The following is a 17,450-nucleotide window of genomic DNA, read 5'->3' on the forward strand; positions in this document are numbered from 1 at the left end:
ACTCACATATGAAACAGAAAAAAGTGAAGCAGCGTTTGTCAACTGGGAAGGGGTAACACCCAGCTATACCTGCTCAGCCCCCTCTTAGCATAACCATCCCAACTCACCCAGCAGAAGCTGCCTAGGCCCCATCTTGGGGCTTCAAGGAACTAAAATTTAAAACTAGTGGGCAATGGGGCTTCCCTGGTGACGCAGTGGTTGGGAGTCCGCCTGCCGATGCAGGGGACACGGGTTCGTGCCCCGGTCCGGGAAGATCCCACATGCCTGGGCCCGTGAGCCATGGCCGCTGGGCCTGCACGTCTGGAGCCTGTGCTCTGCAACGCGAGAGGCCACAACAGTGAGAGGCCTGCGTACTGCAAAAAAAACCCAAAAAACAAAAGCTATTGGGCAAACAAGACCAATGTATTTGTACTATTTTCATAAGCAATGAGTTAAAATTATGCCTTTTTTTTAATAGACTTCTCTACTTTTGAAAGAAGAGGGCATAAATGAGTGGGGAAAAATGTTATCATTCAGTCTCACTGTGGTATGAAGCATGCTATTCACAACGTAGGCATCTGGTGGCATAGCAACCTATTCAAATTGCAAGTAGAATACTGTGAAGGAACTAATATCACCTTTAAAGTGCTAGCTTTGGGACTTCCCTGGTGGCTCAGTGGTTAAGAATCCGCCTGCCAATGCAGGGGACATGGGTTTGATCCCTGGTCCGGGAAGATCCCACATGCCACAGAGTATCTAAGACCCTGTGCCACAACTACTGAGCCTGAGCTCTAGAGCCCGTGCTCCGCAACGGGAGAAGCCACCGCAATGAAAAGCCCGCTCACCACAACGAAGAGTAGCCCCTGCTCAACACAACTAGAGAAAGCCCACACGCAGCAACGAAGACCCAACGCAATCAAAAATAAAATAAATACATAAAAAAAATAAATTAAAAACATAAACATTAAAAAGTAAATAAAATAAAAACAGCTGAAATTTATGCTAAAAAATGAAGTGCTAGCTTCACAATACCTATAAAGTACACAAAACTCCTAAATCTATTCTTCCAGATCTATCCTTTCATCCTAGGGCTAATATACCTAAACTCGAACACCTTTCTGTCATTTCAAAGAGTACCCATATACATTATTTTTACCACCAAACTGGACCCCTCTCCAAGTTCCCCATTTCCTGCAGCTTTGGAGTTAGTAGTGAACTTTCTCTTCTCCTTTTAAGCTCATCTAGTCACTTATTAATTTTTCCGTTACAGAGACGCTTAGGTTCATTGTTTCCCTACTTATATCGCCCCTGCTTTCATCTGGACACGTATTACTTCATTCCTGGATTGCTGCAAGAGTTCCCATCTTGTAGACTGTTGCCAAATTAATTTTTATGCAATCTAATGTTAATTGGATCTGTATCGCCTTCTGACCTGGTTTCTGGACTATTCTCTGGTCTAGGCTTATATCCTTATTTCAGCTTATAGGATGATCCAACTTTCCAAACAATAGTTTGTCAGTGTTATACAAAAAAGGCAGAAAAAGATAAACATCGCTAGTGGCTTTATGAATTATGTTGGTATGCTCCCAGCGTTCTGATCTCTTTAACTCTTTGATCTGACCACTTTGGTCCTGATCTTGTTTTGGTGCCTGGTCTCTGACTGCTATTTACATCTTCCCTTTGGCACGGAAATGATTATGATATATTATTGTCTGGCAGTTTCAGTTCTTGTTTTTAACATCTCAAGTTTAGCCACCTACTTGACACATGACTTTTGATTCAGAACAAACTCTTCAACCTGGCATTCATGGCTTTCCTTAATTGGAAAGGAAACTTTTTTTTTTTATCTATGGCAGATTCTCTCTTGATATATTTTTTTAAAACCTTTTCAGGCCCACCATGTTGCACAGCTCTAAGCAGAATCGTTCATATTGTATTTTGTGTCAATGATTTCCCATACTTGAACATACGATGATTTATGTTTTACGTTCTCTTTTCCTACCCCACTGCAGCCATTCTTTCTCCACAGTTGGGCTACTAGATGCCCACCTGTAGCCAGGGCCACACCCCAATTTCTAGAACAAGTCCTGGCCAGAAATGAGCGGTTGAACAGCTCTGGGACTCAGTGTCAACTTACTACTGTAATTAGTCCCGTGTTATCACTCTGTTTTTCGGTTCTATTAAATGAGCTTCTTTCCAAGATCTGGGTCCTAGTTCTTGTAACTTGTGTCCTGTTTTGCCTTGGTAACATGCCTCGGACCCTAGTCCTATAGAGAAACTCTTACTACTTCAAGTTAAAATTCACAAATTCCGGCAGGACTTCCCGGGTGGTCCAGTGGTTATGACTCCACGCTCCCAATGCAGGGGACACAGTTTCAATCCCTGGTTGGGGAAGATCCCGCATGCCACGCAACACGGCCAAAAAAAAAAAAAAGATAGTAAGTAAATAAAATTCCCGGGCTTCCCTGGTGGCGCAGTGGTTGAGAGTTCACCTGCCGATGCAGGGAACACGGGTTTGTGCCCCGGTCCAGGAAGATCCCACATGCCGTGGAGCGGCTGGGCCCGTGAGCCATGGCCGCTGAGCCTGAGCGTCTGGAGCCTGTGCTCCACAACGGGAGAGGCCACAGCAGTGAGAGGCCTGCGTACCACAAAAAAATAAAAAAGAAAAAGAAAAGAAAAGAAAATTCCCTCATGCCAATTGCCTACTGAAATACCTACCTGTAACTGCTGTCCACTGCCATGTATTTAGGATTCTACTGGCATGCTGGACTATAGGTCTGTCAAATCTTTTTTTTTTTTTTTTTTAGGCCACGCCTCATGGCTTGTGGGGATCTTAGTTCCCCACCCAGGGACTGAACCCGTGCCCCCTGCATTTTAGGAGTGCAGAGTCTTAACAACTGGACCACCAGGGAAGTCCCTGGGTCTGTCAAATCTAGTGCCAGCTTCATCCCAGGCAAAGGGTCTAATCCCATCTTTTGGCAATGCCTAGCAATATCTCTCTCAAAATGAAAGGGTATCTAACCTCTTTTAAAACGTGATGCCCCAATCAGAAAAGCAATATTCAGATGTTATCTGATAACTCTCTTGTTATAGATACTATACTTTTATTAAATGAATTAAAGTCACCTTGACTATAAAATCATCAAACTTTTAAAACATGACTTTCTAAACATCTTTACCATGCTGGGTACTTTATCTTCTACTGATTGACACAAAATATATGCTTGCCCTATAATATGAACTGCATCATAACTGAATCATAACAAAGCAAAAGTTGGAAAGGGGAAATTGCAAAAAGAATTATATCAAAGATGATCAAAAAGATCTCTAGCAACTATAATCATAAATTACTATAAGCGAAAGTGAAAATGATGGACTTAATGGATTACCTGCCCAAGTTATTTACTCAAATACCAAGCGGCAATTTCTTTACCATAAAAGCGTTTCTATATTTTATTTTCCTTACACTAGAGAGAAGTCTCAGGTGTATTTAGTTACACTATCAATTTACCATCTCATTAAATTCTGAAAAAAAATTATAAAGCATATTTGGAATTATGACTGCAAAACAAAAACACCACCAATGAAGAACCCTTATTTTGTTTCTGAAAATTTTATTTCAGTTTAAACAAAAAAACAAATGTCATTTATGTCATCCAGGTGGAAGAGTATGATCATCCATTGTAGCTGTTAGCTGGCAAACTTCAAATGTTCCAGATGATACTTACCTCCCAGAGAGATAACGAAAATAAGTCAAAAAGATTAGAAACAGATTTACATGAAGTCACGTCAGAAAATCTGAGAAAGTGATGCCTAATGCTTTGAGAAATTCTGTTTCCACTAATACTCAGAAGAATAGGTTCTTAAAGATCAGGAGGAGGTGGCTTTACTATAAGTTTTAGACACAGTGATACGCACTTTCATCAGTTTCATATGACTGTTAGGATTCAAGATGTTATTTAAAATCTAGATGTAGGTCCAGACAGTTAGTCATTGCCAACAATGGAAAATGTACATTTCTTTAGAGGAAACAAAAATGTGACTATTTGCATCTTGTCTTAATTTACAATTAAGTCCAATTTTAATGTTTACAAAAAACAAAAAGACACAGTAGCTTTGTTACATACCTGAAAAAGATTCCAAATAGAATGTCCCTATTGACAACCGCAACCAAGAAATTCGAATTTAGTCTACAGATTTTATTTCTGATCATGTAATAAACTTTCAGTTATTTCTTTGAGTCTGCTTTCTGCTAACAATATTCAACTTGTCAGATAATTACATCACTGATTTCCGAGCTCTCCTTTCACTGTATTTTTCCCCTTTAACTAAGATGTACCTAGAAATAAGAAGACAACTCGGATAGCTGTAATGGCCTTCAATAATTCTGTCTTACTAATTAGTTAATCTTATTCCAGTGAAGACTAATGTCAAATTTATCCAATAGTCTTTGATTTCAGAATTACTATAATAGTAGAATACTGCATCATATACAGAAATCTTGATCGATAATCTTCTACTTACATCTCATAACCAGTTTTCTTTCTAAACAAACTATTTACAAATGTAAAATACGCAATATTGTTTAAAATAGATATACAATATATAGTTTCTACATTCTCAGACAGGCTTAAAAATGAGGTAATAAACACTTAACTGATTAAACCTTTTACCATTCCAGAAATGGCTTAGGGAAATAATAACAATTTTTTTTCTTAAGTCTTTTCATGTTTTCTTTGAATGCTTCTGAGTACCTCCTTTTCTATTCTGAAAAATTATGTAAAAAGTCCTTAAGTTTTGTTGGATAGTCTGTCATCACCCCAGTTGCTCCCAAATCAAAAGCTCTTTTGTATTCCTGCTCTTCATTTAATACCCAAACATACACCTGAAAATTAGAAACATGAGAAATATGAGAAGAAATGTTAAAATAGAAAATTATTTTTATGGTAGCATTTATCCACTACAATCTCAGCACACTTAAAAATAACCTGCAATTTTAAGAAATCGTTGACCCCTTTAAACAAATTCCACTTTGCTCACTAAATATGACCGTCCCACCTCTCGGCTTCAGCTATTCTCACCAATACATAGGTGAATTCTGAAATACCAATACTTTCTTGTTAACTGTAAGGCAGAGCTTAAGGTCTTCATATGAGAACCAGTAAAGCAGCAGAAGCAGAGTCAGGACCATAGTAAGTTAGTGAAAAGTTCCTGCCCCTTAAACTTGTGTTAAACAGCTGAACTATGCTGTTTCTAAAATGCATCATTCCAAAAACTTACCTGAATGCCTCGGGCAGTGAGGTGGTCGAACAAAGCTTTTCTCATTAGTAGACTAGAAAAGAAAAGCACAACAGATTTAGGTACTCCTTAGCCCTAAAGGAGCACTAAAATTAGTCCTCAGTCCTAACTTAGTCAATTTAAAGTTTATAATTCCTAGTTGAACTTAATCCCAACGTTTTGGCAATATAACCAACGGCCTCAAGCAATAATAGCTACTGTGGATGCATTTGTATCTTAACTGCTGAAACTCCTTTCTACTCCTTGCTGCCATTAGATCCCCAGGAGATGTATTCTTATTGAAGCAGCTCAGTGCATAAGGGGCTTCCTCACTTTCCTTGCTGGCACCATAATGAGAGTGAGAAATAACTGGGAAGTCGGTGTTCCTAACTTTCCAAGTTAAAATAAAGCAGTGAACTTGGGTCAAATTCTATAACATCACAGTCCATTTACAAAATGAATTAGTCTTTTGTGAGCTATCTTAGAAACTTAATGTCCAGGACTTCCCTGGTGGCGCAGTGGTTAAGAATCCGCCTGCCAATGCAGGGGACACGGGTTTGAGTCCTGGTCTGGGAAGATCCCACATGTCGCGGAGCAACTAAGCCCATGCGCCACGACTACTGAGCCTGCATGCCACAACTACTGGAGCCTGCATTCCTAGAGCCCGTGCTCTGCAACAAGAGAAGCCACCACAATGAGAAGCCCACCCAGCACAACTAAGAGTAGCCCCCGCTCACCACAACTACAGAAAGCCCCCGTGCAGCAACAAAGACACAACACAGCCAAAATAAATAAATAAATAAATGTATATTAAAAAAAAAGAAACCTAATGTCCATTAATTACACTATCCTTTATATAGGAAAAAAAAAAGCATTTTTTTTTCAGTTCCAAGTAACTAACTTAAAAATGAATTTTTAGAATACAAATCACTTGAGCAAGATGGGAACTTACTGTACTGAAAAGCTACACATACTATTTCTATTCTGTTTATGTCTATTAGAATGATTAAGTAACAGAAACTAAAAATCATATGCATTTAACACCAATTAAAAATGCATCCTTAAAAACTAGAAATTAAATCAGGAATACAGCAGAAAAGAAGAAACCCTGTGGCACAGAGAAAAGATACAACTAGTTTTCCAACTCTATGAAAGAGGAGCTAGTGATAAAAGGTTGTGATTTATGACTTAAGCATTCAAGGTTCCACTTTAAAGCAAAGTATAGCACAATAACTTTGTGGGTTTTACCTAACATTAAACTCAACATGTCTTAGAATTTAACGCATTTTATCTAAAGTAGATGCCCACCATATAGACAGGGCTTCCTTTTTGCTGTTAAGTCTCGCTGCAGATTTTCCTGAGAGATGTGCCATTAGTCAATATACACTCTTACATATATTGCATTGCTATACACACTTCTTTTCACTGTATTTTTGACTGCAGGCTCGTGGATATATAGTAGCAGAGCCGGGATATATACCCATCCCCTCTACTTAGTCACTAAGTAGAGGGGATGGGTATATATCCCGGCTCTGCTACTAACCAGCTACATAACGCCAAGTACTGTAAATCATCTAACGTCGGGTAGGTGGGTGCTCAGTTTTCTCCTGAGTTTGATGAGATTATCTCTCAATTCTTCTTAAGGTTTTGTGACCAGCAATTAAGCTAGTTCTAAATGATTCATACATCATCCATTTGTATAGTAGATGTTCAACACATCCCTGTCACAAATTACATGTAGAAAGCCTGCTCTAAATTATAAGCATCGTATTTAATAGAGTTAAAGCAATAATTTGTATATCAAGAAACTAAAATTCTTACATATCAGAAAGCCAGATGAGAAACTTTTGACTTCTGGACATGGTGTGTGGTTCTTTTAGCCTGAGGCAAAATAAAATTTAAATCATAAATTAGAAACACAGGAATATATCAGTGTGATAAAATAAAACAAGTACAAAAACAAAAAGAGTGCCTTGTCTGCACTTAGTATATGTTTAAAAAATATTTGGAAAAGGGCAAAAATAAGTTCAAACAAAGCCCATTTGGGTTTTCTATTTTCATTGATTTCAAGCTAATTTTTGGTTACCACAATTCAAAGGTTAAAATTAATAAGTTATCTTTCCAGAGACCCTGGGTGCCCAGAACTCATGTCTCTTCTCTTTTCTGGTGAAGCCTCTTTCTTTTGCTTTGTCTGCTGTAATTTTGTTATGTAGTAGATTTAAACACACAACCAAACTTTACTATGGATTAAAAGATATTTGGGGTAAAAATGAGACTAAAAAAACCCTAAAGGCATTTTTTTCTTTCACTTTCAATGTTTTAAGACCTAGGCCCTGTCCTTTTAAAATATCTCTCCTACTGAAAGAGTATACATGACTTTTAGACCTAAGCTGAGCTCCTTCTTCAACCTCTTTGATGCCTAGAGCAGCACCTGTGTCATTAACTCTGGGTTGTGTCCAGAGACATCTCTGATTAGTCAGTCTCTCTACTACGAAGATTCCTCAGCTTCTTTCTAAGTTAAACAGCACAGAGTGATTTTTATTCTCCCCAGATCTTCATTTCTTATTTCCTTTCTAACTCCTATCTGCACTAAATTCATTTTTTAAAAAATAAATTTATTTATTTTTATTTTTGGCTGGGTAGGGTCTTCGTTGCTGCGCGCAGGCTTTCTCTAGTTGCGGCGAGCAGGGGCTACTCCTCTTTGCGGTGCGCGGCCTCTCATTGTCATGGCTTCTCTTGTTGCAGAGCACAGGCTCTAGGCGCGCAGGCTTCAGTAGTTGTGGCACATGGGCTTAATAGTTGTAGCTCACGGGCTCTAGAGCACAGGCTCAGCAGCTGTGGTGCACGGGCCTAGTTGCTCCGTGACATGTGGGATCTTCCTGGGCCAGGGATCAAACCCGCGTCCCCTGCATTGGCAGGCAGACTCTCAACCACTGCACCACCAGGGAAGCCCACTAATTTCATTTTTTATCTTTTTCTCTGAATTCAGTTTTAATTTGAAGCTCTCTAAATAAACTCCTCTTTTCCCACTAACTTTAGCCCAGGTAGAAGGTCCTGATTGCAATTTCAGGAATTCCAAGAATTTAATAACTCAAAATACTAGTTATTGACAACAAATGATTATGTTGTCTTAGGAAGTACCGTCTTTCATTAAAAAAAATAATAGGGACTTCCTTGGTGGCGCAGTGGTTAAGAATCTGCCTGCCAATGCAGGGAACACGGGCTCTATCCCTGGTCCAGGAAGAGCCCACATGCTGCGGAGCAACTAAGCCCGTGAACCACAACTACTGAGCCTGTGCTCTAGAGCCGCGAGCCACAACTACCGAGCCCCCGAGCCACAACTACTGAAGCCCACGTGCTCTAGGACTTGTGCTCCGCAACAAGAGAAGCCACCGCAATGAGAAGCCCGCGCACCGCAACGAAGAGTAGCCCCTGCTTGCCGAAACTAGAGAAAGCCTGCACGCAGCAACGAAGACCCAATGCAGCCAAAAATAAATTTTTAAAAATAATAATAATAAAATATACAAACACATAATATCCTACCAGTGTCTTAATCCATAATCATTTTTTAGAGAAAAAAATTAATTCTATGAAGTTTGTTCATAGGTCTATTTTTTAATAATATTTGCTTCTAAAAGGAACACATGGAGATGATCTAGAGAGCACAACAGTACACTCTTGACCAGAGGAAAGCTAAGTACTTTAGGAATAAATGGTTAGGAATTATTTTAATCTAACAAACAAAAATGGTTTGTTTGTAGACAAGAATGATTTCTGCTGTTTTGTTTCAGAAACAGCTACAAACACTGCTAGTAAATGTAATTGGGAATAGATAAAATAAACATACTCATAACTAACAAACTCAAACTGGAAGACAAGCATGAAACATAGATGCTGAGTACAGGGGTACTGATCAACTTGTTTCTCTTAATGATATTTCCTAATGACTTATGTACTAATGTTCAGCTTGATTTTTTTTGAAGTTCTGTGGGGATGAAAAGAGTTTCCATGCAGGTGAAGTCACATTTAAATGATCTCAGAAGCTCTGAATTCCTTTGTCATGGCTCGGTTATTATTAGAAATGTATAGCTAGGAATGACATACGAGTAGGGGATTGTGAGATGAAGCTCTCTAATAATAATGATAAAGATAATTTAACAATAAAAGTTATCATTTATTGACTGCTTATTATTTGCCAGGCAAGGCTAAGTGTTTTACATATTTTTATCTTTGTAGTAAATTAGTGTGTGAAAAGCAAGGCTTTATACCCAGCAGAGAAATTACATAAATATGGAATTACATAAATATGTTAGTTTTATAAAAACTAACTCTATCCTTTTCTTTCTCCCATCTCCAGAGGTTTTTTTGCATTGTTGTTGTTGTGGTGGTGGTGGTGATTTAATACTAGTGGTGAATTTGGAGCTTAATGGAATTTCAGCTGGGTATAGTTGTCAATCAAGCAGAAGGAAGTAAGGGAAGTTGGAGGGCAATTGCTATTAGATGTTTCAATGATTAAGCTCAATTCTTTTTACCTGACTTCTGAGTACACAGGCACTGAAAGTCATTGTTACCTGAAATGGGTCAGGTAAATACTTTAAAACCTTTATTATTCATTTTAGAGAATGAATCTTAATTATATCAAATATGGAAATAACTAGAGCAATCTATTCTTTATCATTGATATCAACAAGTCTTCGTCTTAGTTTTCCTGTAATTGAGAATTGATGAAAACAGGGTAACCACTTACTTCAGTATGATAGAAGGCATTGGGATTTCAAAAAACTGTTCTCGAATGGGCACAAAGGGCAAGAGGCCAGTGAAGAACAGGCCAAGAATGAGCAGAACACGTTGTAAACTGAAGAGTATAGGAATTTCTGAATTCTAAAAGACACAAACAATATTGTTCAAATAAAGAGGTTTATTTCACAACCTTCAAAATTTCCCAAGACATCTGTTAAAAGTACTCCCTGAATTATCACTATCCATTTCTAACACACCACACTTAGAAATGACTAGTCCTTGACAAATGGCTCAGGAGCTATCTTGGAGGCCTATAGTATTAATTGATACTCAAGTTTCTCTATTCTCTACTCTCTGCTTTTGCAATACCATTTCTGTCTGTTACTGCTTGTCCTTATCAGTAGAGGTTAAACATACCAAGTTTAATGGAACAAGATAAAGAAATAAAATATTCAGTAATCTTCTACATATTCAATAACCATATATATAATAAATTTTTAAAAAGTATATGATACAGATATGAATATAGATATATATTAATGGTGTTGAAAATATGACCTTTCAGCTACATATACATATTTTCAAATGTAAATAGGACTTTGTAAACTAGTCCAAGATTCTAACCACCCTTCTAAGTTTCTATTACAAAATGTGTTCAAGATCCCCAAACCCTTCAACTGCAAGCTTCATATATATGTGAACTCTTTTCATCTTGCAAAACTGAAACTCTGTACCCAGTAAACAGCTCCCCATACCCGCCTCCTCCAGCTCCTCCTATGTCTGTCTTTAAAACAAATAAACATTATAATAAATTTGAATATTTCTGAATAAAAGTAACATATTGAAAAAATCATGCAAAAACATAATTTATTTTCAATATTAGCTCTAAATTACCTACGTCTTTATTTTTTAAAAATGGAGTAAATAAGTTTGAGGACTTCTTTTGCTCCTAAGTTCACATGCTGCTTTGTAATATTTTCAGTTTATTTATATACAGGTGTTCCAGCTGCAACACAGTATACAAGTCCCTGAAAAGAACTTTGATTTATGCAAATTCATACACTAAGAATAACAGAGCTCATAGGAGGAAATAGGGCTAGGGGCTGACCCTCAAAACTTATGCAACTTTGGAACCAGAGAACTAAAAACAGTAACTGGTACCTCTGGAGAGCCATGCAAGGTCACTGGTAGGAGAGGGCTAGGAGCGGTATGCTGGCATACCGCTGGCATAATAACTGGTTGTCCCTGTATTCAGTTAGAATATCTGGAATGGCACCCAGGCATTAGTATTTTTTGAAACAATTCCGGTAATTCCAATACACAGCCAAGGATAAAAACAACTGCATTAAGTAGGAGTGAATAAAAAGTCATTAGATGAGAATAAGTGCCACATATTTTTCCCAGCACCACTGTGTCCCCCACTTTCTTTTATTTTTATATTCTTAGTTTCTAGCATCTGGGAATTAAAGAGCTAATATGAAATTCTCATAAATCATACTTTAAGAATTGTAAAAGATACATGACTTAATTATATAGCATGTTCATAATACGAATGACAATTATTGTTGAGACATTCTTACTGCGGTGTTTGAAAATTGCTGCTGAAAATTTTGGAGTTTTTAAATTCTAAAATGACAGAAAGCCAGAGGCTTCTAGAAAAGTATGTGAATCAAGGGAAAAGTTCTGTGATTCTGGACCAAAAGTGAACTTACTTTTAATTTTGAAATAATTATAGAGTCACAGGAAGTTATAAAAATACAGTAGAGGGCTTCCCTGGTGGCGCAGTGGTTGAGAGTCCGCCTGCCGATGCAGGGGACACGGGTTCGTGCCCTGGTCCGGGAAGATCCCACATGCCACGGAGCGGCTGGGCCCGTGAGCCATGGCCGCTGAGCCTGCGCGTCCGGAGCCTGTGCTCCGCAATGGGAGAGGCCACAACAGTGAGAGGCCCGCATACCGCAAAAAAAAAAAAAAAAAAAAAAATACAGTAGAGTCTTGTATATCCTTAACCCAGCTGCTCCAAATGGTAAAATTTGATGTAGCCAGATGTATCAAAACCAGGAATTGACACTGATATATTACTGTTAGTTAGACTGTAGACCTTATTCGGTTTTCACCATTTTTAAAACCTGTGCTCATTTGTGCATGTGTATATAGTTCGATGCAATTTTAACCCATGTATAGATCTGTGTAACCTCCACCACAATCAAGGTACAGAACTGTTCCATCACCACACAGAAACTCCCTCCTGCTACTTCTTTGTATTTGCACCCACACCCAGTCCCTGTCTTCTGGGAGCCACGAATCTGCTCTACATGTCTGTAGTCTTGAGAATGTTATATAAATGTAATCATATAACCATTTGAGGTTAATTTTTTTCACTAAGCAAAATGCCTTCTAGGACCATCCAGGTTGTTGCATGTGCCAGTAATTCATTCCCCGTTACTGCTGAATAGTATTACATTGTATGGATGTGTTAGCTTGTTCAGCCACGTACTCACTGAAGGGCATTTGGCTCATTTCTAGGCTTTTGGTATTGTGAATAAATCTGCTATAAACATTCATGTATAGGTTTTTGTGTGCATAGTTTTCATTTTTCTGAGATAAATGCCCAAGAGTAAGATTGCTGGTTAATATGATAAGTATATGCTTAGTTTTGTAAGAAACTACCCAGCTAATTAAGAGAGTGGCTGTTCTATTTTACATTCCCACCAGCAGCGCAGGTGAGATCCAGTTTGTCCTCTTCGTCTCTAGCATTTGCTATTATCACTATTTTTTAATTTGAAAAAATTTTTTGAATGATGTAAAAAGATCAGCCGGTCATGAAGCCTCCAGTATACTATCTCCCTTCTAAAGACATGTGAAAATATTATCAGACAATGGTTATGGAAGTCTCAGTCCTAAATTGTTGGAGACCTGAAGCCACTCAGCCCATTGATTATTCTGTTCTCTCCTTTTGTACACAGATACCTTGGGATCTCACAGAGCCTGCTGCACATAAATAAAACTTACTTGCCTTAATGAGAGCCTCATTACTTTTAATTGTACTTTTAATTGTAATGGTTCTTGAATCTATGCTTTTGCCTTCTTTGCTAGGAAGGAACGCCTTCTCAAAAGAATTCTTTGTATTTTTTTTTTTGCGGTACGTGGGCCTCTCACTATTGTGGCCTCTCCCACTGCGGAGCACAGGCTCTGGACGCGCAGGCTCAGCGGCCATGGCTCACGGGCCCAGCCGCTCCGCAGCATGTGTGTGGGATCTTCCCAGACCGGGGCACGAACCTGCGTCCCCTGCATCGGCAGATGGACTCTCAACCACTGCGCCACCAGGGAAGCCCGGATTCTTTGTATTTTAGAATTACTACTTGTGTCATGATATTCCTTCTGCACTATCACTTGTATTCTGAAAGAGAATCTTCAGTGTTTAAGGTCTTTTAACACTTTGAATTTCAAATCCTCTTAGCTGATTATATAGCTAAATTTGCTTATAGAGCCTTAGTGTACCATTTCAAACTATATCAACGTAATTTTTTATAGATATATTTTCTTCAAACAGAAAAATTTCAGTTGGTGGATGGCCCTACTTTTATATACTACCTGAAAATCATGTTAATTTAATTAATTCTATTTGGGAGGTACGGTAAAGAAAGCTTGAGCTATAGAGTTGAAGGACTAAATACTTTCCTTCATTCAAAATTACACAAAAAATTTTGATTAACTAACAAACAAAAACTAGACACTAAAACATAGAAACCATATTTTGTTTTATAGTATACATAATAAAATTAATAAAATGTTGGCAAACAACTAATATTACCATGTGAAAATAATAATTCTGTGAGCCAGTCCAATTATATTGAACTTAAATTGCAAGGTCCACTATCTCTACTAAATCCATTATCTATAAATTCATCATCTTTATTCGTAAATTTCTGGTTAGTTGCTTCCATCCAGTACCGTCTGCCTTTGCATCAAGGCTATGAAATAAAGATATTAAAAAAATTATTACTGTATTTACTTAACATTTAAAGATACACAACAGCAACAAAAATAGATCATTCTGTATCATTTATGAAGCTTACCTCTTTGTAGCACTTTTCTACAATTTCATAACTGGCATTACCCCACACTGTTATGTGTTCTCGTCTGTACTGCTTCACCAACTCTGAAACCTACATGTGAAAATTCAAAATTTTATGCATGTGCCTATTTGTAAATCCACTTACATGATTTCACTTAAAAAATGGATTACAACTGACTATCTGCCAGTGTATACTATAAAATTTTGGAAGAATTGATACACAAATTCAGATTATTTTATAAAGTACAAGAAATTACATTTTACCATTATATGATTTATTTAATAGAATACAACTGTTTAGTAATTTGCTATAAACTAAGTACAAGTGAAACAAGTGAAACTAGAAGAAGTTAATTAGGTAAATGCCAGAGCGATGGGTTCACAGAAGCTCGCTTTTATCCATGCCTGCGACATGACAAGTCACTCTGAAACAGACTTTCCTACAGTACAGTGATGTCTTCTACCAGGGCAGTATTTGAAACAATACTGATCCCTAGAGTATCACATTTCCTTGAACATTATCAATCTATGCAGGCACCTACTCTAGCCTTATTTAGTTTGGATGAAATCGGATGCAACACACTCAGAGGACACAATGCCTTAAGTACCTTCTTAATCAGCAAATTGTTGTTGACTTTGATATCGATGTTAATAGGAGTGTTAGGAAAGGCCTCAAAAACTTCCTTCAGTAATGGAATTCGGTTATCTTTTCCTTCACACTGGCATGCTGAGAAAGCAAGATTTTTAAATGTATTTTTAAAAGATAACTTACAGTTTTTTGATGATTAGAAAAGTTATAGTATGTAGTCATAGTAGGACACTTACAAAATGATGAAAAATATAAAGAAGAAAAGAAAAATCGTCTAAAAATCCAACAACTTAGATAAAACCATTGTGATCATTTGGTGTATCTTCTCTCCTCTTTTCTTCCTATGCATAATCTAATTAGAGTTATAATATAGGGTCCCTTCGGATTTTAAGCTGATTTTTCCACATAAGTAAAAATAAGTATTGCATGTTAATATGCTATATTTATGATTATGATTAAAATTTTTTTCCATTAAATTTTTTGAGATAACTGTAGATTCACATGCAGTTGTAAGAAATAATACAGAGATCTGTGCAGGCTTTACCCAGATTCCCCAATGGTAACCTCTTGCAAAACTACAGTACAATATCATGACCATGATATTGACATTGATATAATCCACTGATCCTATTCTGTAATTATTATTTAAAAAGGTTTTAAAATACTCCACTGAGTAGCTATACAACAATTTAATTTTTAAAATTTAACCATTCCCCTTGAAGGAGAACATAGTTTGCCCCTGCAAAATATGCCATTTTGGCATAAGGATTATTTTGAAGTGAATGCAATTGAGAAGCAGCAGATACAAGAAAAGCTCTCTGCTCTTCCCCTATCTGCCTAAAAATAAGACTTAAATTATACAAAAATTAATCAACAGCAACCCTTGACCCTTGTCAGCACCAAAGGACTCTACATAACAAACTACTGACTAGCCTTTATCTTCCACTAATCCCCTATATATTTACCTGTCCACAATTTGCCACCCTGGACACTCAAAGTCCTTTTCCTTTGTCTTGTTACTTCTCTGAAAATTTATTGGGTTTTTTTTGTTTGTTTTGTATATTTGTTTAAGATGCTATATAAACTCAAGTTCTAGCCATGCCTTTGAAAAACTTATCCCTGAGTTTCTCCTATGACACATACATATTAATAAACTTCTGTTTTTCTCTTGTTAATCTCTTTTTTTGTTACAGAGTCCAGCTGAGAACCTAAAAGGATAGAAGAAAAAAATTTTTTTCATCCCCTTGACCCTACTAGTGGATACTGAGATTGTTTCTAAAGTTTTGCTGTGACATCATCATTGAATTTTTCAGAGATTGAGAATATGTTTCGGCAAGGGAAATACATGCTAATCAGTAATGGGTTGAAGAATTATATCAATGCAGTTATTCAAAGAAAACTGAATCATGAAAAAATCAGAAGAGGATTTTAAACATTCTTTTTATTTCCTGAGGGTCATTTTCTTTATTCTTTCCCTAGTTCCTTTTGCCTCTAATCACTCTAATCACTAATCACATATAATATACTATACATACTATATAACGATTATAAAATTTCCCCTTCCACCTGAAACGTCAATTCCACTAATCTGTGAATAACAAAATGGTGAAAGATCCTTTATTTCATCTTCATTGTACAACAAATCAAAACAAAGAAGCATATCAAAAAAATGTAAATTAAATCCATGTCAGAAAACTTTTTTTTAATAAAGACTCATGTGAAAAGCAGGATGTGAATGGGGGAAAAAAAAAAGAAAAAATCTGTTACTGTTTTGTCTGTTCTGTATTCTATTCTTATTGCCTTTTTACTACCCCTTGTAATTCAGATAGGGCTCTGGGTCATTCTGATGGGACTGTCAATCATTTGGCTTTGCCTCCCTGGCCACAGAGAAAGCACATGACCTTTTAAACATAACAATATGGACCACAGGTGATGTTGTCTGAAATCCTCAGCTGAATGGATCATGTACTTTTGATGTTATCAGAGGTCCATCTTTATGTGGAGAAGGTGTGCCTGAGAACAAAGCTAACATCGATGAAAGTAGACCCAAGAAATGGAGATAAGAGACAAATTATTGCTTGAGCAACTGGAATCAGTTATGTTTGAAGGCATATAACCTCTAAACTTTTTAGTTATGAGAAGAAATAAATTCTTTTCAATAAACTTTTCTTAAACTATCTTGAGGGCTTCCCTGGTGGAGCAGTGGTTAAGAATCCGCCTGCTAATGCAGGGTTACATGGGTTCGATCCCTGGTCTGGGAAGATCTCACATGCAGCGGAGCAACTAAGCCCATGCGCCACAACTACTGAGCCTGCGCTCTAGAGCCCACGAGCCACAACTACTGAGACCACGTGCCACAACGACTGAAGCCCACACACCTGGAGCCCGTGCTCCACAACAAGAGAAGCCACCGCAATGAGGAGCCCACATACCGCAACTAGAGAAAGCCCATGAGCAGCAACGACGGCCCAATGCAGCTAAAAATAAATAATTTTTTTTAAAAAATCCAGATTAAAAAACATACAGCAAACTATCCTGAGATGGATGTCAAGTACTTAAAACTCAAAGAGTTTGGACTTAAACTACAGAATTGAACTATAAAACTTAATTTAAAATTATTTATTTATTTTTGTCTGCATTGGGTCTTCGTTGCTGCTCACAGGGTTTCTCTAGTTGCTTCGAGCGGGGCTACTCTTCATTGCGGTGTGTGGGCTTCTCATTGCAGTGGCTTCTCTTGTTGTGAGGCATGGGTTCTAGGCGCACAGGCTTCAGTAGTTGTGGCATACGGGC

At 37.5% G+C, this 17,450-nt stretch overlaps 1 protein-coding gene across 1 annotated transcript in view; it reads right to left on the minus strand.

Annotated features, from left to right (window-relative positions):
* Positions 1 to 4,694: 4,694 nt before the first annotated feature.
* Positions 4,695 to 17,450, minus strand: part of GDPD1 (glycerophosphodiester phosphodiesterase domain containing 1) — a 43,161-nt gene continuing 30,405 nt past the window's right edge. The window contains exons 5-11 of the mRNA XM_065897614.1: positions 14,680 to 14,798; positions 14,073 to 14,162; positions 10,004 to 10,137; positions 7,078 to 7,137; positions 5,260 to 5,311; positions 4,863 to 4,864; positions 4,695 to 4,746 (exon numbers count right to left, since the gene is read on the minus strand). Coding sequence (XP_065753686.1) covers positions 4,695 to 4,746; positions 4,863 to 4,864; positions 5,260 to 5,311; positions 7,078 to 7,137; positions 10,004 to 10,137; positions 14,073 to 14,162; positions 14,680 to 14,798 — 509 coding nt within the window. The remainder of the gene's footprint in view (positions 4,747 to 4,862; positions 4,865 to 5,259; positions 5,312 to 7,077; positions 7,138 to 10,003; positions 10,138 to 14,072; positions 14,163 to 14,679; positions 14,799 to 17,450) is intronic.

The sequence above is a fragment of the Phocoena phocoena genome, chromosome 19 (genome assembly GCF_963924675.1).
Source record: "Phocoena phocoena chromosome 19, mPhoPho1.1, whole genome shotgun sequence".
Taxonomy (NCBI): Eukaryota; Metazoa; Chordata; class Mammalia; order Artiodactyla; family Phocoenidae; genus Phocoena; species Phocoena phocoena.